A 23,613-nucleotide genomic window follows, 5' to 3' on the forward strand; every position below is an offset into this window, starting at 1 on the left:
CCTTACTGATGTCCCATACAAGACAGTTCAACAAGGACACTACTTACATTTACAGATATAGAGCAAGATATACCTTACTGATGGTCCCATACAAGACAGTTCAACAAGGACACTACTTACATTTACAGATATAGAGCAAGATATACCTTACTGATGTCCCATACAAGACAGTTCAACAAGGACACTACTTACATTTACAGATATAGAGCAAGATATACCTTTACTGATGTCCCATACAAGACAGTTCAACAAGGACACTACTTACATTTACAGATATAGAGCAAGATATACCTTACTGATCTCCCATACAAGACAGTTCAACAAGGACACTACTTACATTTACAGATATAGAGCAAGATATACCTTACTGATCTCCCATACAAGACAGTTCAACAAGGACACTACTTACATTTACAGATATAGAGCAAGATATAACTTACTGATCTCCCATACCAAGACAGTTCAACAAGGACACTACTTACATTTACAGAATATAGAGCAAGATATACCTTACTGATCTCCCATACAAGACAGTTCAACAAGGACACTACTTACATTTACAGATATAGAGCAAGATATACCTTACTGATCTCCCATACAAGACAGTTTCAACAAGGACACTACTTACATTTACAGATATAGAGCAAGATATACCTTACTGATGTCCCATACAAGACAGTTCAACAAGGACACTACTTACATTTACAGATATAGAGCAAGATATACCTTACAGATCTCCCATACAAGACAGTTCAACAAGGACACTACTTACATTTACAGATATAGAGCAAGATATACCTTACTGATGTCCCATACAAGACAGTTCAACAAGGACACTACTTACATTTACAGATATAGAGCAAGATATACCTTACTGATCTCCCATACAAGACAGTTCAACAAGGACACTACTTACATTTACAGATATAGAGCAAGATATACCTTACAGATCTCCCATACAAGACAGTTCAACAAGGACACTACTTACATTTACAGATATAGAGCAAGATATACCTTACTGATCTCCCATACAAGACAGTTCAACAAGGACACCTACTTACATTTACAGATATAGAGCAAGATATACCTTACTGATCTCCCATACAAGACAGTTCAACAAGGACACTACTTACATTTACAGATATAGAGCAAGATATACCTTACTGATGTCCCATACAAGACAGTTCAACGAAGGACACTACTTACATTTACAGATATAGAGCAAGATATACCTTACTGATGTCCCATACAAGACAGTTCAACAAGGACACTACTTACATTTACAGATATAGAGCAAGATATACCTTACTGATGTCCCATACAAGACAGTTCAACAAGGACACTACTTACATTTACAGATATAGAGCAAGATATACCTTACTGATGTCCCATACAAGACAGTTCAACAAGGACACTACTTACATTTACAGATATAGAGCAAGATATACCTTACTGATGTCCCATACAAGACAGTTCAACAAGGACACTACTTACATTTACAGATATAGAGCAAGATATACCTTACTGATGTCCCATACAAGACAGTTCAACAAGGACACTACTTACATTTACAGATATAGAGCAAGATATACCTTACTGATGTCCCATACAAGACAGTTCAACAAGGACACTACTTACAATTTACAGATATAGAGCAAGATATACCTTACTGATGTCCCATACAAGACAGTTCAACAAGGACACTACTTACATTTACAGATATAGAGCAAGATATACCTTAACTGATCTCCCATACCAAGACAGTTCAACAAGGACACTACTTACATTTACAGATATAGAGCAAGATATACCTTACTGATCTCCCATACAAGACAGTTCAACAAGGACACTACTTACATTTACAGATATAGAGCAAGATATACCTTACTGATCTCCCATACAAGACAGTTCAACAAGGACACTACTTACATTTACAGATATAGAGCAAGATATACCTTACTGATGTCCCATAACAAGACAGTTCAACAAGGACACTACTTACATTTACAGATATAGAGCAAGATATACCTTACTGATCTCCCATACAAGACAGTTCAACAAGGACACTACTTACATTTACAGATATAGAGCAAGATATACCTTACTGATCTCCCATACAAGGACAGTTCAACAAGGACACTACTTACATTTACAGATATAGAGCAAGATATACCTTACTGATCTCCCATACAAGACAGTTCAACAAGGACACTACTTACATTTACAGATATAGAGCAAGATATACCTAACTGATCTCCCGATCTCCCATACAAGACAGTTCAACAAGGACACTACTTACATTTACAGATATAGAGCAAGATAAACCTTACTGATCTCCCATACAAGACAGTTCAACAAGGACACTACTTACATTTACAGATATAGAGCAAGATATACCTTTACTGATGTCCCATACAAGACAGTTCAACAAGGACAACTACTTACATTTACAGATATAGAGCAAGATATACCTTACTGATCTCCCATACAAGACAGTTCAACAAGGACACTACTTACATTTACAGATATAGAGCAAGATATACCTTACTGATCTCCCATACAAGACAGTTCAACAAGGACACTACTTACATTTTACAGATATAGAGCAAGATATACCTTACTGATCTCCCATACAAGACAGTTCAACAAGGACAGCTACTTACATTTACAGATATAGAGCAAGATATACCTTACTGATCTCCCATACAAGACAGTTCAACAAGGACACTACTTACATTTACAGATATAGGAGCAAGATATACCTTACTGATCTCCCATACAAGACAGTTCAACAAGGACACTACTTACATTTACAGATATAGAGCAAGATATACCTTACTGATGTCCCATACAAGACAGTTCAACAAGGACACTACTTACATTTACAGATATAGAGCAAGATATACCTTACTGATCTCCCATACAAGACAGTTCAACAAGGACACTACTTACATTTACAGATATAGAGCAAGATATACCTTACTGATCTCCCATACAAGACAGTTTCAACAAGGACACTACTTACATTTACAGATATAGAGCAAGATATACCTTACTGATGTCCCATACAAGACAGTTCAACAAGGACACTACTTACATTTACAGATATAGAGCAAGATATACCTTACTGATGTCCCATACAAGACAGTTCAACAAGGACACTACTTACATTTACAGATATAGAGCAAGATATACCTTACTGATGTCCCATACAAGACAGTTCAACAAGGACACTACTTACATTTACAGATATAGAGCAAGATATACCTTACTGATGTCCCATACAAGACAGTTCAACAAGGACACTACTTACATTTACAGATATAGAGCAAGATATACCTTACTGATGTCCCATACAAGACAGTTCAACAAGGACACTACTTACATTTACAGATATAGAGCAAGATATACCTTACTGATCTCCCATACAAGACAGTTCAACAAGGGAACACTACTTACATTTACAGATATAGAGCAAGATATACCTTACTGATCTCCCATACAAGACAGTTTCAACAAGGGACACTACTTACATTTACAGATATAGAGCAAGATATACTTACTGATGTCCCATACAAGACAGTTCAACAAGGACACTACTTACATTTACAGAATATAGAGCAAGATATACCTTACTGATCTCCCATACAAGACAGTTCAACAAGGACACTACTTACATTTACAGATATAGAGCAAGATATACCTTACTGATGTCCCATACAAGACAGTTCAACAAGGACACTACTTACATTTACAGATATAGAGCAAGATATACCTTACTGATCTCCCATACAAGAACAGTTCAACAAGGACACTACTTACATTTACAGATATAGAGCAAGATATACCTTACTGATCTCCCATACAAGACCAGTTCAACAAGGACACTACTTACATTTACAGATATAGAGCAAGATATACCTTACTGATCTCCCATACAAGACAGTTCAACAAGGACACTACTTACATTTACAGATATAGAGCAAGATATACCTTACTGATCTCCCACATACAAGACAGTTCAACAAGGACACTACTTACATTTACAGATATAGAGCAAGATATACCTTACTGATCTCCCATACAAGACAGTTCAACAAGGACACTACTTACATTTACAGATATAGAGCAAGATATACCTTACTGATCTCCCATACAAGACAGTGTCAACAAGGACACTACTTACATTTACAGATATAGAGCAAGATATACCTTACTGATCTCCCATACAAGACAGTTCAACAAGGACACTACTTACATTTACAGATATAGAGCAAGATATACCTTACTGATCTCCCATACAAGACAGTTCAACAAGGACACTACTTACATTTACAGATATAGAGCAAGATATACCTTACTGATGTCCCATACAAGACAGTTCAACAAGGACACTACATACATTTACAGATATAGAGCAAGATATACCTTACTGATCTCCCATACAAGACAGTTCAACAAGGACACTACTTACATTTACAGATATAGAGCAAGATATACCTTACTGATCTCCCATACAAGACAGTTCAACAAGGACACTACTTACATTTACAGATATAGAGCAAGATATACCTTACTGATCTCCCATACAAGACAGTTTCAACAAGGACACTACTTACATTTACAGATATAGAGCAAGATATACCTTACTGATCTCCCATACAAGACAGTTCAACAAGGACACTACTTACATTTACAGATATAGAGCAAGATATACCTTACTGATGTCCCATACAAGACAGTTCAACAAGGACACTACTTACATTTACAGATATAGAGCAAGATATACCTTACTGATCTCCCATACAAGACAGTTCAACAAGGACACTACTTACATTTACAGATATAGAGCAAGATATACCTTACTGATCTCCCATACAAGGACAGTTCAACAAGGACACTACTTACATTTACAGATATAGAGCAAGATATACCTTACTGATGTCCCATACAAGACAGTTCAACAAGGACACTACTTACATTTACAGATATAGAGCAAGATATACCTTACTGATCTCCCATACAAGACAGTTCAACAAGGACACTACTTACATTTACAGATATAGAGCAAGATATACCTTACTGATGTCCCATACAAGACAGTTCAACAAGGACACTACTTACATTTACAGATATAGAGCAAGATATACCTTACTGATGTCCCATACAAGACAGTTCAACAAGGACACTACTTACATTTACAGATATAGAGCAAGATATACCTTACTGATCTCCCATACAAGACAGTTCAACAAGGACACTACTTACTTTTACAGATATATAGAGCAAGATATACCTTACTGATCTCCCATACAAGACAGTTTCAACAAGGACACTACTTACATTTACAGATATAGAGCAAGATATACCTTACTGATCTCCCATACAAGACAGTTCAACAAGGACACTACTTACATTTACAGATATAGAGCAAGATATACCTTACTGATCTCCCATACAAGACAGTTCAACAAGGACACTACTTACATTTACAGATATAGAGCAAGATATACCTTACTGATCTCCCATACAAGACAGTTCAAACAAGGACACTACTTACATTTACAGATATAGAGCAAGATATACCTTACTGATGTCCCATACAAGACAGTTCAACAAAGGACACTACTTACATTTTACAGATATAGAGCAAGATATACCTTACTGAATGTCCCATACAAGACAGTTTCAACAAGGACACTACTTACATTTACAGATATAGAGCAAGATATACCTTACTGATCTCCCATACAAGACAGTTCAACAAGGACACTACTTACATTTACAGATATAGAGCAAGATATACCTTACTGATCTCCCATACAAGACAGTTCAACAAGGACACTACTTACATTTACAGATATAGAGCAAGATATACCTTACTGATCTCCCATACAAGACAGTTCAACAAGGACACTACTTACATTTAACAGATATAGAGCAAGATATACCTTACTTGATGTCCCATACAAGACAGCCAGTTACACACAGGACACTACTTACATTTACAGATATAGAGCAAGATACCTAAGATATACCTTACCTGATGTCCCATACAAGACAGTTCAACAAATTTATAGACCCTCAAGAGATAACAGTCTTATGGGGAAAGTTACAACTGATTATGTCGTATCTTGTGGTAAAGTGTCCTATGTAATTGGCAGTATATTAGTAAAAAATGTAATGGCCCTTAAATGACATTTATTATAATTTAACTTAGTGCTATGAGATTTTTTTATATTTTAACATTTTTAGAACCAAAACACAGTACAGTGAGTAATTTACAATATTTTCAATGAGCTTTCTGCACATAGCGTAGGTATGGTTGGAAGGGTTTATTCAATTTGAATGTTTAATTTAACTCCAGTTCCCCTTCCTTTCATTACAGCGTCTGGTATCTGACGCTGTCTCAGACTTTACTCCCGGAATCTGGATTAATGTTCGTCTGAAGAGACCCAAAGAAAGTCGCTGACGAAGAAGCTTAAAACGAACCTTTACATCGTTTCGACATCGGCCAACTATATATATATATATATATATATATATATATATATATATATATATATATATATATATATATATATATAGGTTAAGTGGCAGTCTCATTGTCTCATCAGGTGCACAGCTGAGTGCACCACGATGCTTGTGACACGATCTCTAAGCACGGCGAAGAACCGTGTTTTCTACACATAACGTAGCTATGGTAGGAAGAAGGGTTGGTTAAATTTGAATGTTTATTTTCGCTCCAGTCCACCTTCTTTTTATTACAGTGTCTGGAGATAAACTCAATATTCACTGTCAATGAGTGTTTTTCGTAGTACCCACTCACTTCCTTCAAGCCCGCAAAAACCGAGTAGACAGTGATATGGAGCGGTGTATTTAATAGAACTTAATCGGCGATTACACGCTCAAAATTAAAAGCTTTTACACCCAGATTAATAAAGTAGGATAGACATTTTATGGGCCATAAATAAATAACCAGAAACAAAAACTGGAATGAACAATGCAATAAACTCTCTGCAGAGTTATGGAGTGGTGTTAATTGACCATTAATAATTTGGAAACCAACTTTGATGACGTGTTTATGAACCTTATTAAAGCTCACATTCAACATAAAATAATAATATATTAATTCTGTCAATATACTTAGGGCTTAAGACGACTTAAAACCACTTCCTGCTCATATTGCTTTACACATTCTCGCTCATTATTCTGTTTTATATCAATTAACAGTCAAACCCAGAATACGTTTTATGTAGAATGCAATATGGTAGTTACAATTCTTTGAAACTGTAGCGATCCTCTGTGGTTCATGAGTAATTTGTGTGTACTAAACATAACTGTTCAACAACTTAGGTGAGTTCGTGAAATCCAATTATTTCCAACTCTATTTGTTTTGATGGACTCTTGTTGAAAGATACACCTATGACAACAACAATTAAAATAAAAGTACAGAGAACACTATCGTTATTAGAAAGTCCTGCTTTTCCCATTGTATGATGCAGGTGGTGCAGTTTGCATAGAGCCAAGTGATAATTGACCCAGTTAGTTGATTACCGAGGAGATTAAATCAACATTTAGTTAAACACTATGGTAATTGGTACATAACAACCTTCCTTTTCTTACTTTCAACCACATTCATTCTCCTGCAGCTTTTATGTGTAATAAAGTAAAAGTCCTTTTGTTTTATATTTTCCCCCAATTTAAACTTTACTGTGCCAGACACTATACCACATAATTGTTAAACGCATGTTAAATACTACGTCATACAAGTTCTCTTAAGTGAGACAAAATTAAAATGTAAAGATTCACGGAATTTACCCATGAAGTTTACATTAATACATTCACAAATTATGTGTGAGCTAGTAGAAATGTGATGGTAGTTGTGGAATCACACAGAATTATTAGAAAAAGGTGGAGAAAAATAGTTGTATAGGCTTACGGCTAAATTATTAGTCATAAGAAGAATGTTACCATTTGTTATGAGTTTTTGATTAATACAACCCCATAAAATATAGTTGACATGAAATATTTATACACAAACAGGATTTCATAAAATGTAACATTAATTTATTTAAGAGCCCACTATTTTAAAATTTTTTGCCAAAACATTTCAGTTTCTCGTTGTAGCTTTAGTTTTAACAGTTACTCAGAAAAAACATTATTTTTTCTACCACAATTTTTACAATAATTTAAAACCCACAAACAGACAAGTAAATGGAAAACCTATCATTCTAGGAGCAAAATTAAGGTTTTTATATTTTTTTCCAAATATTCAGCATCGGTATTAATTTCAACATTAAAATACTGAAATACAGTTAATTTAATCCATTTGGTTGCGTGATTTCTCTTTCGTTTCTTATCAGAGAGAAGACAACATCAAAGTATTTTGAAGCAAGCAGAAGGTTTTAGTATTTATTTGTTTTCTAGATATTGACCATAAAAATTAAATTAAAAATGAAATGAAATCGAAAATATATTATTTAAAGAGGTGAAGTTAGGACTAAAAACTCCTCTCTTCCCCTTAACCTATAAAATGCTATAATTTATAAGTTATATATAAGACCCTCAGCCACAGTCCTATTAACCCAGACATATTCCTTATGTTCATACTGTCGTGTATGTTGTGTGTTATTATATCACTATGACGTATGTGTGTTACAGTGTCTCTACCATCTCCTGCCTATGTACTGTGTGCGGGATATCTTCTCGTCTTCGTTTTCTCCGGCCTTTTGCTTCGAGGACTTTCTATTGTAAGTTTCAAGACACACATTTTTAACTAAAACGAATCGTAATATTTCATTACTAAAATAATGCATTAACATATGAATATTTCAAATAACATTACAAAAGCTACTGGCGTATGACTGTGACATGTCAGCTCGTTCTTTTAGTTGAATTATTTCAGAAAGCCGCACATGGTTGAATTATAAAACATTTAACTAACAGAGTAAACAATGTCACATCGAGCAAATAATATCAAGCCTGGAATTTAGCGAGAAATATTCTATTACGAATAAACCAGAGATTTATAGAACTATAATGTGGATACGAACTCGACATACAAAGTTTTTACATCATTTTTTTACAGCAATTTCATAGCTAGCGTATACTTTCTTAAAAAACTGGTTTCGCCAACGTAGAAGAACAGGTCTCAAAGTATAGATACAATAACCCTGGACGCCTACGCCACTGCGACTTATGCGTGACTGCAGTGAAGTGAAAGACGAGGTTAAGCCTCTGAACTATCTGCGCATGCGCCCAATCGTTTCAAGGTCAGAGTAATCATAAATAACCAAACACCTAAAACAATATTCTAGTTATCACGGTAACAGCATCGGAACACAAAGGAAGCTATACTAGATTATATTGTCTTTGTTTGGTGCTGTGCAAGTTTTGAGTCACTCTGTGACTCATCTTCGGTACAAAACGGCTGACTTACTACCATGGAAATTATTTATGCTTGCGGTAGTGAGTTGAAGATCTACTAATAACATAATGGTCTCATCTTGGATTTTTCTGCAATTGAACATAAATATCTGCATGACTATGTCTGTTTACTATCAGAGGGGCTTGCTACTCGTATTCAACGAGGGGTGGGGAGCGGCTGGCTGAGCAGCAACATTCAACTAGAATTTTCCAAAAGGGGCATAATATATCTATGCACTTCGGCATTTAACAGGCTACCGCTAGAGATAAAAATGAAAGGGTGGAGTCTCCCTTTAAAGAAAAAAGCAGACTTGTCTTATACAATGTTTTTACAATAGAAACTTTATTTAAGTAAAATAGATTTAAAACATGTCCTGTAACATTTATGTGTTCAACTAGTAGACATCTTCATATCGCTGAGTACTAAACATTTTATCATTCCATCGGAGTTAGTCAAGAGTTTTAAATAAATAAAACCACAAACTTCAACGGATAATAGAGTAATATTTACATAACTTCCTAACCGTTCATGACTTTAAATGTCAAACCGGTTTAAAAGTAAACATTAATGCTTTAAACGTGACTTAGTATAATTAATTATAAATAACCACATCGCTTTAATGCATGATTTTATGATTGTACTTTTCAATCAAAATCAAGGACACCTTATATTGTAATACTTTAGGCGTAGGCGTCTTGTTGCAACGTGCGTCCCACCGACTCATGAGTCCCGAAACAATCGACATTACTACATTCAATAGACCCATTCTGGGAGCACCTGCGGTAGGGTGACCTGCACTTAACTCTTCCCCAGTACGGTCAGTCACTGCACATAGCTTGGTAGGTCTAACGGAATGCAGATCTGTACGCATTCTATCATAATCACCAACAATAATTATCATCGGCAAGTTTAAAAGCAATTTTATTACTACCTAGGCTTAAACTGTCAACAACATGTTGCTCCTTATAGACGCTACGTTACTCGATAGAATCAACTAATTTTGGCCTGTCACAGTGGAACTTAACTTTTTCTACGAAAAGGAAACGACTTTGAATTTAACATTCGTCCCATCAAATCAAGACTGTTCTCGAAATTTATTAGGCACTTATTTCTCGAGAGTAAATCATTTAAATCTATAAATAGTATACCACAAAACGTAATCCATTCTTTCGCGAGGCCCCTTATATTGATGACGCCAGGTCGCGCAACGGTCGTGTCAGTAAACAACCACACTGGGCAGTTACCGATCGTGAACGATAAACCCTTGACCGTGTACAGGATAGATCGGTCTATTGAGGCGTTGCCGAATACTTTCAAGTTGCAGTCCAAAAAGCAATGTAAACGCTTCTAGAAAGTGCGTCCCAAAAATTAGGCGCACCGTGAAAGAAAAATTATATGTATGTCAAATTATGAGAATGGTGCAACAAATCCTTAAACTTCTCTTGAGTGTCGGTGCCGTTATTCGATGAACCTGCTGTGAAAGTTTAACACACCTAGTGTACAAGACCTGAAATACTGGAAGGTTTCGCTTTTTCAGTGGATGTGTTACCAATTACGTCTACATGATTAGTACCACTTCGAGAGCGCGCTGTCACGCTTGAGGGTAAATCGATGAATAAAGTAAGAACCGCTCACTGCCATCAGTTTCTAAGTGTAAGCGGGTGAATGTACAAACCGTCGCGGAATTTATTTGTAAACCCCCTATTTTTAATAGAAGGCAGCATTTAGTTCAATGATCGGTCTATCACTGTATATATTTGTGTTGTCGGTCACAAAACCTTTACTAAAATCCAACGATTAAATTGTAATAAACTCTCCAAGTCGGTTATAACAATATTTCTTGATTAGTTATACTTGAGCAATGCTTAATCAGTGAACACCTACTACATCTAAACCCACGGAATATTACTGGAGTGTTTTAAAATCAAACTCGGAGTTCAATGTAAATTTAAAAAAAATAATGTCGCATGGAAAACTCAATATTAAGTCACTTTGCTGTAAAATTTTCAATCTTTGTATTACTATCAAATTTGGAAAAAGTTTTTATTAAAAAAATCCTTTGGTACAAATTGAACTCTTATTAATGTTCAAAAATACACAAATTAGTCACAAAGAGTTCAAATCTTAAATGTTATAAAGATGAAATTAATTCTTTCTTCAAATAGGAAAAACAAGTATCGTACATGAAAATTTTCTTTCTTGTAACGCATTTTTCAATGGATTACTTAAATAAATCTTCAATCCAGTCTTGCGTAAAATTCCCTATAACAAGAAAACCCCTAAAGTAGGTGCAGGCCAGGAAAAATATCTAATGTAATTCGGAAAGAAATTTGGTACTCACCCAAAATCACTCACGGAATGGACTGACTGATCCACACACTCTTATAACAGAAACATCAGGACGGATGTCGAAAAGGGCTGGCCAGCGAAGGGTTCCAAGGGGTCCGGACCCTCCCCTCAAGTTTACAATGGTTTCAATAACTTTTTTCAATCACGATTGTTATCATTTAAATAATTCTTAAAGCTTTACTGACATGTACTGCTGAAAGATCATTCTGTCCACTTTGAGAAAATATCAGTTGTCTTGACCCTCCCCCAAAACTTTTTCTTATTTACGTTCTTGATGTCATAACCGAGCTACTTCATTAGCCCAACCGTACCAACAAATTAACCTACAGTTTTCCTGACCTGGACCAACCAAAACCCAGTAATAGTTGGACCGGTACAACAAAGGCTCAACTCAGAATTAATTTATTATCCTCAAGTAACAAGAGCAGACTTTTCAAAGGAGTACATTTCATTACCTACCGTCTGAAAATCTACTTAATAACAAGAACTCGTTTTTTATTTTCTTATAAAATTAAATCCACAAAATGTAAAAATTAAAACATACGTCGTCCAAAACGCTACCCACTATAAACATGGGGAGCCCACCCCATCATAGCCCTGCAATTTGAAGCTCTACACTATCAGCACAAGTGTACGTACCTAAATACCGAAAAAGTTTTATATAAGCCTTAGTTGATAAGTAACTTGTAGTTTTGAATCTTATTATGTTATAAATGTAAATTTGAAAGGTAAGCTTTGAGATTTCTATCAACTAAACATTTTAAAATGGGAAAATATCACATCAATTTTAAAATTAAGTTTAGGATTCAACTGCTTGATCAACGATTAAGGAGAGAACAAAGAAATTAAGTTCTAAAGTATGAGTACAGGACTGTTTCTATGAGTTCTGACAGTAGTATGCGAGGATCATATTAGTGCTTTCTTATTCCCCTTTCAATAGTCTTGAAAGCAGTTCCATACTGAACAAACGTCGGCAAAGAGTCATCTCAAATGCAATAATACATGGAAAATTGGATTTTGTTTGTATTAAGTATAATTATATTTCATCTTGAGAACGAAATAAAAATAATAAAGGGACACAGTTTCAAAAATCAGATTGATCACGAAAGGTAGTCCCAGACCACAAAACACTATAAAGTTCATAACACAAATAATAATCCCAAAATATTGACACAAAGCAATAGTCACTATGCGAAGAAAAGTATTTACTGCTCAACAATGTGAAGGCATGTATGTACGAGATAACCCACCTTGTAATGGACTATTGCCGTTATCGCTGATGTCTTGTTCTGCAGAAGAACTCCCTGTACCTGTTGGAGTGGTTGGTGGTCGTGGCAGCGTTATCAGTTCCAGAGGGTGTCTTGGTCTACTTTATGAGCATTCATTACTGGGTAGGTAGATTCTACCAATCGATCTTCTTACATGATATGTTTGTGTTAATTCTTAACTAGATACCTAGCCAAAAGTCCATTTCTTATTAACAGACTATAAATTGTAAGTAAGAAATCGACAAAAGAAAGAGCGGAGAAGTGTACCATGTGACCACTACTGTTTTAGCTGCGGTAACCATTAACCCACTAGTAGAAGATGCTTCTATACCATCCCTCTCTAGTGTTTCGTAATTAAATTGTTCAAATCTCCTATTTTTAAACCACTTGACTTATTAATTAATTCCTAAATCCTTTCCCTCACTTACATAAGTGTGTCAAGAATTTATTGCAGTGATGTATCACATTATTTTTATACTACTCAATATATCAATTCCTCAATCTTTCTCTCCTTCTCATACGTGTCTCAAGTAATTTTTAAAGTGATGTATCACATTGTTTTTGACATTTCAGTTTGTTGGTACGAACTCTAGTGACACATTCTTGGCGAGCAATGTGTCACCCTTTCTCTCCTTCTCATACGTGTATCAAGTAATTTTTAAAGTGATGTATCACATTGTTTTTGACATTTCAGTTTGTTGGTACGAACTCTAGTGACACATTCTTGGCGAGCAATGTGTCACCCTTTCTCTCCTTCTCATACGTGTATCAAGTAATTTTTAAAGTGATGTATCACATTATTTTTGACATTTCAGTTTGTTGGTACGAACTCTAGTGACACATTCTTGGCGAGCAATGTGTCACCCTTTCTCTCCTTCTCATACGTGTATCAAGTAATTTTTAAAGTGATGTATCACATTATTTTTGACATTTCAGTTTGTTGGTACGAACTCTAGTGACACATTCTTGGCGAGCAATGTGTCACCCTTTCTCTCCTTCTCATACGTGTATCAAGTAATTTTTAAAGTGATGTATCACATTATTTTTGACATTTCAGTTTGTTGGTACGAACTCTAGTGACACATTCTTGGCGAGCAATGTGTCACCCTTTCTCTCCTTCTCATACGTGTATCAAGTAATTTTTAAAGTGATGTATCACATTATTTTTGACATTTCAGTTTGTTGGTACGAACTCTAGTGACACATTCTTGGCGAGCAATGTATCACCCTTTCTCTCCTTCTCATACGTGTGTCAAGTAATTTTTAAAGTGATGTATCACATTATTTTTGACATTTCAGTTTGTTGGTACGAACTCTAGTGACACATTCTTGGCGAGCAATGTGTCACCCTTTCTCTCCTTCTCATACGTGTCTCAAGTAATTTTTAAAGTGATGTATCACATTGTTTTTGACATTTCAGTTTGTTGGTACGAACTCTAGTGACACATTTTTGGCGAGCAATGTGTCACCCTTTCTCTCCTTCTCATACGTGTGTCAAGTAATTTTTAAAGTGATGTATCACATTATTTTTGACATTTCAGTTTGTTGGTACGAACTCTAGTGACACATTCTTGGCGAGCAATGTGTCACCCTTTCTCTCCTTCTCATACGTGTATCAAGTAATTTTTAAAGTGATGTATCACATTATTTTTGACATTTCAGTTTGTTGGTACGAACTCTAGTGACACATTCTTGGCGAGCAATGTGTCACCCTTTCTCTCCTTCTCATACGTGTATCAAGTAATTTTTAAAGTGATGTATCACATTATTTTTGACATTTCAGTTTGTTGGTACGAACTCTAGTGACACATTCTTGGCGAGCAATGTGTCACCCTTTCTCTCCTTCTCATACGTGTATCAAGTAATTTTTAAAGTGATGTATCACATTATTTTTGACATTTCAGTTTGTTGGTACGAACTCTAGTGACACATTCTTGGCGAGCAATGTGTCACCCTTTCTCTCCTTCTCATACGTGTATCAAGTAATTTTTAAAGTGATGTATCACATTATTTTTGACATTTCAGTTTGTTGGTACGAACTCTAGTGACACATTCTTGGCCAGCAATGTGTCACCCTTTCTCTATTTTAGGCAATGGTTTTAGAGGACTTTTGGTGAGGTTCAACCCTGAGGTTCAACCCTGAGGTTCAACCCTGAGGTTCAACCCTAGGTAGATACACCTTCCTCCCTTTGCGTTTGTTTGCTTGTATTTAGAGCCATCTCTGTCCATCAATAAATCGTCGGAAATTGATGGTCCTATTGTATCCCCAGTTGTTACATAATATGTATAGTACCTCTTTTCAAACATATACCAGATTTATAACTAGTCCTTGCCCGTACTTAAACATTTCTCACCTAGTTATTACTTTTAATTATTCATACTTCCTTCTGTTTTTCATAATTTATACTCTTTAGACATCAAGAACACATGCAATATGTTTACTTGACTTATTTTTTAATAAGTTACAGCATTTTTAAACCACCAACGCATAGAAACTTAGTATTGACAGCTTAAACAGATTTACAGATATACGAGTAACCATTTTACGTACAAATTCTGCGGGAGTTTCATATTTTGATTATAATTTTTCTTGATAATAAGAATAATTACATATTTTATCTTTAATTTGTATAGTAAAGTAGTTTTTACACTTACAGTTTCATAACTACCATCACGGGTTTAAACCTTACAATATTTTGGCTTCGTTGTGAATACTCTTTTTTTCGGTTTCGGTCGAACATCTGTTGACTGAAGATGGCTCTCCACAGCTCTCCACCGCTCTCCACAGCTCTCCACGGCTCTCCACGGCTCTCCACGGCTCTCCACGGCAAGGCCGAAATATTTTAAGATTTGGTTGCAATACCAAATTTTTGTTCCGGAAAACTTTGATAGTTGTTTTACTGTCTTTAGTATTTATGTGTGCTAAATAGTAGTATTTTGCTCTTTTATATAATGTTTTAAATTGTAACATTTAATTTCTCGTATTTATATTTTGGTATATTGATTTTATTGGCTTGCGTAAATCACAATATTTAAATTAGGTGATTATATTGACAATCGTTCTTAGTTTTTCTGGAACAAACAAGCAATTTCTGTAAATTTCCGTTAAGGAATATAAATTTCAATCAGTTTCTCTCGAGTCGGGAAAAGTTTATATATAATGACAAACACAACAATAGACCACTAAAACAGACTATTAAGTACAAGGATACGGGTAGGAATGCCCGTATTCTCATAAGTACTGTACGAATAATTTGTTGTACATTTCTTATTTAATAATAGGCTTGACGTAGGCTCAGTAACATATACCATATACTGTACAGCATAGAGTTCATGGTGACAGCTTCTATCTTATTTCATTGGTTTTGAAGACAGTTTAAAAATAATCTATTGCCATTTAACCAGGTCCCATTGTTGAATCGAAGGCAGTTTCCCGTTATCCCCACCCAAGACAAATATTTTACTTTTATTTTTATGTTAGTTGAGGTTGATTTTAGTAAAGGCCACGGCAGTTTTTGATAAAGCAGACGTTAAAATTAGAAACTCTGCATTAGTCGGAACTAACTGCTGTAATATTACATGTTAGGACTGGGTGGTGGAACTGGTTCTAAGTTGGCCACCTTCTTTTTTGGGGGGACATAAAAAAACTATTTATAAAGTAATAAATATAAACAAACGTAATCACCAATTGATAACGATTTGTGTAAATATGTGCTGTCATTGCCTAAAACAATTTTGTCATGGAACAAAGTAAAAATGTAACGAATACAACGTTTATTCAGACGAACACCAATATGCCACTCCAGTCCTGTCAACCATGAAAATGAAACTGTTTTTCTACAAGCAAATTTCCATTTAATATTTATTCCACCGTTTTGTACTTTTCCAGAATATCCGTTCGTTGTATGGACTGATGGAGTTGACCTGTTGGATATGCAGAGCTATTGTAAACGTAAGTGTCATTCAGTATTCATTTGATATTTGCCATGTATAAATCTATTGCGATTATAAGTAATACGATTATGCAACATACAGAGAGATTTTATTTTTATTATGATAATAAACAAAATTGTTGCTATTACTATTCTGGTGTTACCATGACTTTGTTCGCATTTAACTGATATAGGAATTGAAAAAAATAAAATATTTAGGTTGCACATTATATTTTACTTATTCGTAGCGAGAAGTTATATATATTAAAACATATATTTGATTATCCAGTTAGTACTGATGTAGTGTGGACAGGTTCCAAACTTACTCCTTACAATTTACATTAATTTTTATTATTTAATTCGAATACTTTTTTCTTTAGTTTTTATTTTCATTTTGTACCAAACGTGTAATAGTGTGGGATATGATATACGTATGAAATGTAAAGAAAGAAAGTGGAACGAAAGATTCTTGCCTAACGAAGAAGACCATGCAATGTGAAGGAAACGGGGTTTTTTAAATATGAAATTGTATACCTCAAAAATCTTAACACAATTTATTTTTGTTTTTTTTCCATAAATCTGTTTCTTTTCGGTTAAATAATGCATAATATGTGCCATTTCAGTAAACATAACCTTGTATAAAATATTTTTGAAAATTCACTGCAATGGTGAATTTTTCAATCTCTAAAATTGCACTGGTAATATAGTAATACTTCATAAAGTCAAAATGAATGGTGGTGTACTCAAATGGTCAAATTATTCTACCTCCCAAAGATGTAATAAAAAATATAAAACCAATTTTCCGAGACTTGCACTAAGATAACTTTTGAGTAAATATTAGCATAGCAAGACCCAAAATCAAAACGAGTCGGTGAACAATATAATATACTCTAATGTCCAAAAACACTGTTGCACAGTTGGCAACTCTAACACTTGATGTTAATGAAACTGTGTTTACCTCCAATGTTGGCAACAATGTAAGACGTAAAATAAAAAAAAAATGTAACATTCTATAATAAATTAGTGATTTTGATGTTTTGGAATTAATTTTATGTATAGAAAACATATTGTTAGAGGGAGAAAAAACTCAGTGGGTAAAGAAGATTTTGTATTAAAAGTAAATTCTAATGAAAGCCTTCTATGTGCAGAAATTTCTGAAAAATGGTACATCAAAGTATCATAATCAAACATGAGTGAGATAGGGAAGTCAGCAACCACATTTGCAATCACCACAATAATTTATCAAATAGGTGTATTTAAAATTTTATGAAAGAATACCAGAAATAACAGTTATTGTTATAATATTGATGGAAGATTTTATAGCTGTGCAATTAGAGTGCTTACCATGGTAATTGCTATTATTGCATATTTAACGAAAATAGGATTTGACCAGTCTAATATTTGTATATGTTTGATATACACATGTATGAGCATTTTGATACATTCTCCTGTTTTATTTTTACATTTCCATACTGCATGACATACGTAATCTATCAAGATTAACACTCGCTTAATTTAAAAATAATGAAGAATATGGTACACTAATAAATCATTAACACTAAATCTTGATTTTTTGTATCACCGAACGATGGCAAATGACCGGAAAATCCTGTTTCCTTCACAATCCTTCCATCGTCAAAAAACTTTAAACATGCAATGTGCATAGGTTTTGCCAGTTGAGATACCACTGTTCATTGAAGACTAATTTTTTGGAAAGATTTTGGAAAAAACTGCACAAGTAAAATTGATTGATACGTGCTCAGTGCCGCAACAAAGAAACATCCCCAAGCCTGTCACAGGGTGAAAATTAAACTCCGACTGTGGAAATTAACACCAAGCTAGAAAGCCTAATGAAGATAATACCTAAAATATCCCAAATTAAACTTTGTGTCTGTATAGTCAGTACGATGATCTTATTAGAAAAATTAAGGTACTGTATCAAAAGAAAAAATATTTTAAAGAAGAATTAAAGAAAATTGTCAAGAAATAAGAGGCTAGTGCCAATCTTTATCAGAAAGAGTGAATTATAACGGATAGTATTGTACTTTCACAGTTAACCTAGAAATCCAGGATGTCCCTGTTCGGCTACCTAGGGTGGTGGAGGAGGATAATATGCAGGCAATGAAGGTTCATGCCCAGAGAGTCGGTGTCCTGACATCCCAGAAGTGATCCATAAGCTCAATATAATGATTGTTTGGCGTTGGAATTTTTAATTGTGTTAAAATAAACATAGCTACTAATAGCAGAGTATGAATTGATTTTGTACATTTTGGCATCTTTTAAATTGGAGCATAAGTAACCTAACCTGAACAATTCCATAACCAAAGAAAGTCTGCAGAAACAGGGACAGATCCAGACGATCTGATACTTCGATCATTTACGTCAATAATAACATGAGTAAACCGATCGAACAATTAGAGAACAAATCGTTGTAAAACACTACTAGATTAGAGATATGTTTCGTTATTTTCGTTATCGTGTATAATTTTGTATGTGCCACCCTCTGCCTGCTTTGACTGAAGAGGCTGGTTCAGAGCTGGCTTTCGATTCTTCCAAGGGAACATCACTTGAGATTAGTGAGTGGCCTAAACTATTCCTTATGGAGGAAATCCCAAGAGAAAAAAAAAACGGCTACAGAGCGAACAAGCGTGACGTCACGTTCCGTGACGCTAAACGAAGTTTCCCCCCCCCCATGCAAAACATATATCCATAGCCCGCCAAAACAAGTAGTCATTTCAAAAATAATGTTGTATGCGATAATTTTTTAGTAGTCTGAAGCTCGCTCGTCTAGACTGGGGCATCAAATTCATCGATTTCAATTCTGGCTACTCTCTGATGTATGTATTAAACAAACAAACCCATACACAAAACAATACTTAGACATGTTTCTCTTATCATGACATTAGTTTTATCGTGCACTGTATGTGAAGATTAAAATTCGAATAGTACATAATATAATACTATTTATATTTATATATAAAGTATTGTTATTATATTGTTTAATACGAATTTTTTATAACCGACATTCTATTTGATATAATTTCGAAATTTAATTTCAGGTATCGGGAATGATTTGTGTGCAGTCTTTATACTCTAATTGGAGGGAAGAGAAAGAAGTTTTAAGAAGACTCCGAGATCTTAATATGGTAAATATAAATAGCTTCTTAGAGTTATCCTAAGTCACATTGACAATCACTTGCATATCTCTTTAGTTATGAATATGTTTAATAATTTAATGGTAATAGTAATTTTATTGTTACAAATTTGCCGAAAATCGTTTTTTGATGCAACTCTGATGCATATTACACCTTTATAATTCAAAAACTTTGACAATAGTTTTCTCTACCTTACTACAGGTCTGAGTGTAAGTAATCGACATAAGCAAAGACATTGAGGTACGCTATATACAATATAAGTGTACTATTGTGCAGATACGTGAATATGTATAACTGTGTTTATCATAAATATTATAACTCACTTAGTTGATACGAGAGTTCGATATTCTAAACTTACGGAGAAGAGTTTGTAACAATAATATATTGTTTACTAAATTTTGTTACTATTTTCCTCTTTCATATTTAATACATTTTTGCATGTCTAAAACTCGACACAGATTTTGCCATCTACTCTTTCATTCCATCCGTAAATATATGTTTGTATTTTCTGGCAGTAGTTGGTACAAATATACATCATACAACTAACAGATTTACGGAACTACATACAGAGATACTATGCTACGAGTAATTTTAAAACGATTAGGAATACATATATTTCAAAACGTATTTCAATTTATAAATATGAAACATTTTTGTTAAATAAACAGTTAAACAATAAAACAATATTGTTACTGCTGTACTGTTACTGTCTTAGCGTTTCCTTGGAACTTTAGGTTACGAAGATTAGATTCAAAAACACAGCGTGGGATTTGGCCGCTTGGCATTTTCCTTTTGCAAATTAGCAATTCTAGTCTTTATTCCATTTAACATTTCCTCAGGAATAACAGTTTTCCTAATATCACCCTTTCTTACGGATGAACAAAAACAAACAATATCAAATAAACCTATCCAACGTGAATAATTCAACCAAATAGTAAAGTTGTGACAACGAGGGGATTGGGACTGGGCCTGCGCTATCCTACCTGCACGCAGTACGCAGTAGTATACAGTCATACCCGCAGTAGTATACAGTCATACCCGCAGTAGTATACAATCATACCCGCAGTAGTACAGTCATACCCGCAGTAGTACAGTCATACCCGCAGTAGTACAGTCATACCCGTAGTAGTATACAGTCATACCCGCAGTAGTATACAATCATACCCGCAGTAGTATACAGTCATACCCGCAGTAGTATACAGTCATACCCGCAGTAGTACAGTCATACCCGCAGTAGTACAGTCATACCCGCAGTAGTACAGTCATACCCGTAGTAGTATACAGTCATACCCGCAGTAGTATACAATCATACCCGCAGTAGTATACAGTCGTACCCGCAGTAGTATACAGTCATACCCGCAGTAGTATACAGTCATACCCGAAGTAGTATACAGTCATACCCGAAGTAGTATACAGTCATACCCGCAGTAGTATACAGTCATACCCGCAGTAGTATACAGTCATACTCGCTCTGCGTAACAACCTACTTGCTAACCGAACTACAAAGTTACAACAGTTTATCATTTGATAGCTTATGTAATAAATAAATATCCTTCACATCTTTATGCATAAGCAATCATTTGTCAATTTGAATAAAGCAAAAAAGCTATGTAAAAATATTCCAGTGAATCGGCAAATAGATTTAAATATCACAAACACAAAATAACTCTTGACACCATTTAGTGTTTCGAGTTTTTCGTTATTAAAACGAGTTAAAACATGGAATAAAATATAATTTATCAAAATAATCAAAATATATAAATACAAGAAACTAGAGCGTCAGCTGTACATTTTAAATACAAAGTACAACACTTTTGTAATATGTCATTCCATGGAAAATGTATGAATCCAAATTATTAAATTAACTATATTAAAATACCCAGCATTGATCACTTCTGGCTGGTTTATACCTTCCAGTTGACCTACCACTGGCCACAGCAAAATGTGTCACTTAAATCTGGGCAACCTTATGGATGTCCAGGAGCACATCACTAGCCTCAAATGTCGAAATTCTGGGGTGCAAGTATAATTTGATAGGTCTAGTCTACTGCGGGAGATGACTGTTGAAGTTGGTGGGGTTCGTTCCCTAAGTATCAGAGGTTCTTGCTAGCCTCAACAAGGGTGTGCCACCCCCTGCCCGGTTTGAATGGAGAGGCTGGTTCAGAACTGGCCTCCCCTTCTTCCGGGGGGAAATGACTTTGAGATTAGTGCCCGAATTCTTCCTCATGGATCTCGATAGGAGGCGGCTTCTACTCCCTAACCTTACCCATCCTGAATATCCTGTCAGTCCGGAAGCAGCATGTAAGTAAATACATATAGTATGAAACTTTTAAATATGCTATCTACAGTAGTAACATAATTACAAATTTCTAAACATTTATTTATTGAGGGCTAATGTCTACTGAGAACGTATTATCTTCTCTTGTCAATTGGATGACTATTCGTATATAAGGGATTTTTAGTCATACCAGCATTACATTTTGGACGGAATGTACAAGACAATTGCTAAATACTACATATATGTTACACATCTACTTTTTCAGAACTATTTTAAAGAGAACTATAATCAGTTATTCGTACAACATTTAAATTCATTAACAACTTTTTCAAGTATACAATATCAAAAGTTAATACTGTGTAAAAACAAACAAACAGGATACTGTATCTATAGTTTTACATATTGAATGCCAAACACGTAATCTGTTTCAGACACGAGTTATACCTAACCGCAGAAACTCTGTGAGTTCCCAAGGGAATGGTTACATCAAGAGCCCCCTCGTGGCCCCAGTAGCATACACACCTCCCCCTCAACTGCTCAACAACGGGGCTTTCGTCTCACCTCTGCGCAGGTACATAAGTTTGTAGTAATAATTAATACATCAGATTAAATTTCAGGCCCAATAAGATATTTGAAGGATCAATATGGATCGTATTTTTCTACCCTTTCATTTACTTTAAGTGCCAGTAAATCATTTATTGTTTACACTTATTGCTGTGGCATATTTTAATACATAATTGGATGTAATATTCTCAATAATATTGCATTTAAGAATTGTTTTGTGGAATTGAGAGTAGAAACTGTAACTACAAGCAATAATAGGACAATATTAAAATTAAAGTTAAATTTTTACAAGGTTTTAATATTCAATATAATTAGGTTACAATTTTCCTATTTTGCTGCTTTCATATAGATTTACATACATTTTGATACATTTTTTGGTTTCTCAGGCATTTTCGATCAGACCCTCTGCCATGTTATTCTGTTACGTGAATGGTATTATGACGAGGGATGTTTATCTTTCATCGCCATCAGTGTGGAGCAGCACCTTATGGCTGGTTTATGTCCACTTTGACTAGAAGAGGCTGGAACAAAACTAGGTTCCCCTTTTCCAATGTGACAAGACTAAAGTAGTGCTTATTATCCCTCGTCATGGGATTTCGACAGGATTACCCCAACCTTACCCATTCCAAAAATTCAA

General features: G+C 34.8%; 1 protein-coding gene across 1 annotated transcript in view; it reads left to right on the forward strand.

Moving 5' to 3' along the window:
- Positions 1–23,613, forward strand: part of LOC124368678 — a 58,542-nt gene that overhangs the window by 34,065 nt on the left and 864 nt on the right. The window contains exons 3-7 of the mRNA XM_046825962.1: positions 8,665–8,753; positions 13,075–13,170; positions 16,937–16,999; positions 20,039–20,125; positions 22,844–22,983. Of these exons, the coding sequence (XP_046681918.1) occupies positions 8,665–8,753; positions 13,075–13,170; positions 16,937–16,999; positions 20,039–20,125; positions 22,844–22,983 (475 nt within the window). The remainder of the gene's footprint in view (positions 1–8,664; positions 8,754–13,074; positions 13,171–16,936; positions 17,000–20,038; positions 20,126–22,843; positions 22,984–23,613) is intronic.

Source organism: Homalodisca vitripennis, chromosome X (genome assembly GCF_021130785.1).
Source record: "Homalodisca vitripennis isolate AUS2020 chromosome X, UT_GWSS_2.1, whole genome shotgun sequence".
Lineage (NCBI taxonomy): Eukaryota > Metazoa > Arthropoda > Insecta > Hemiptera > Cicadellidae > Homalodisca > Homalodisca vitripennis.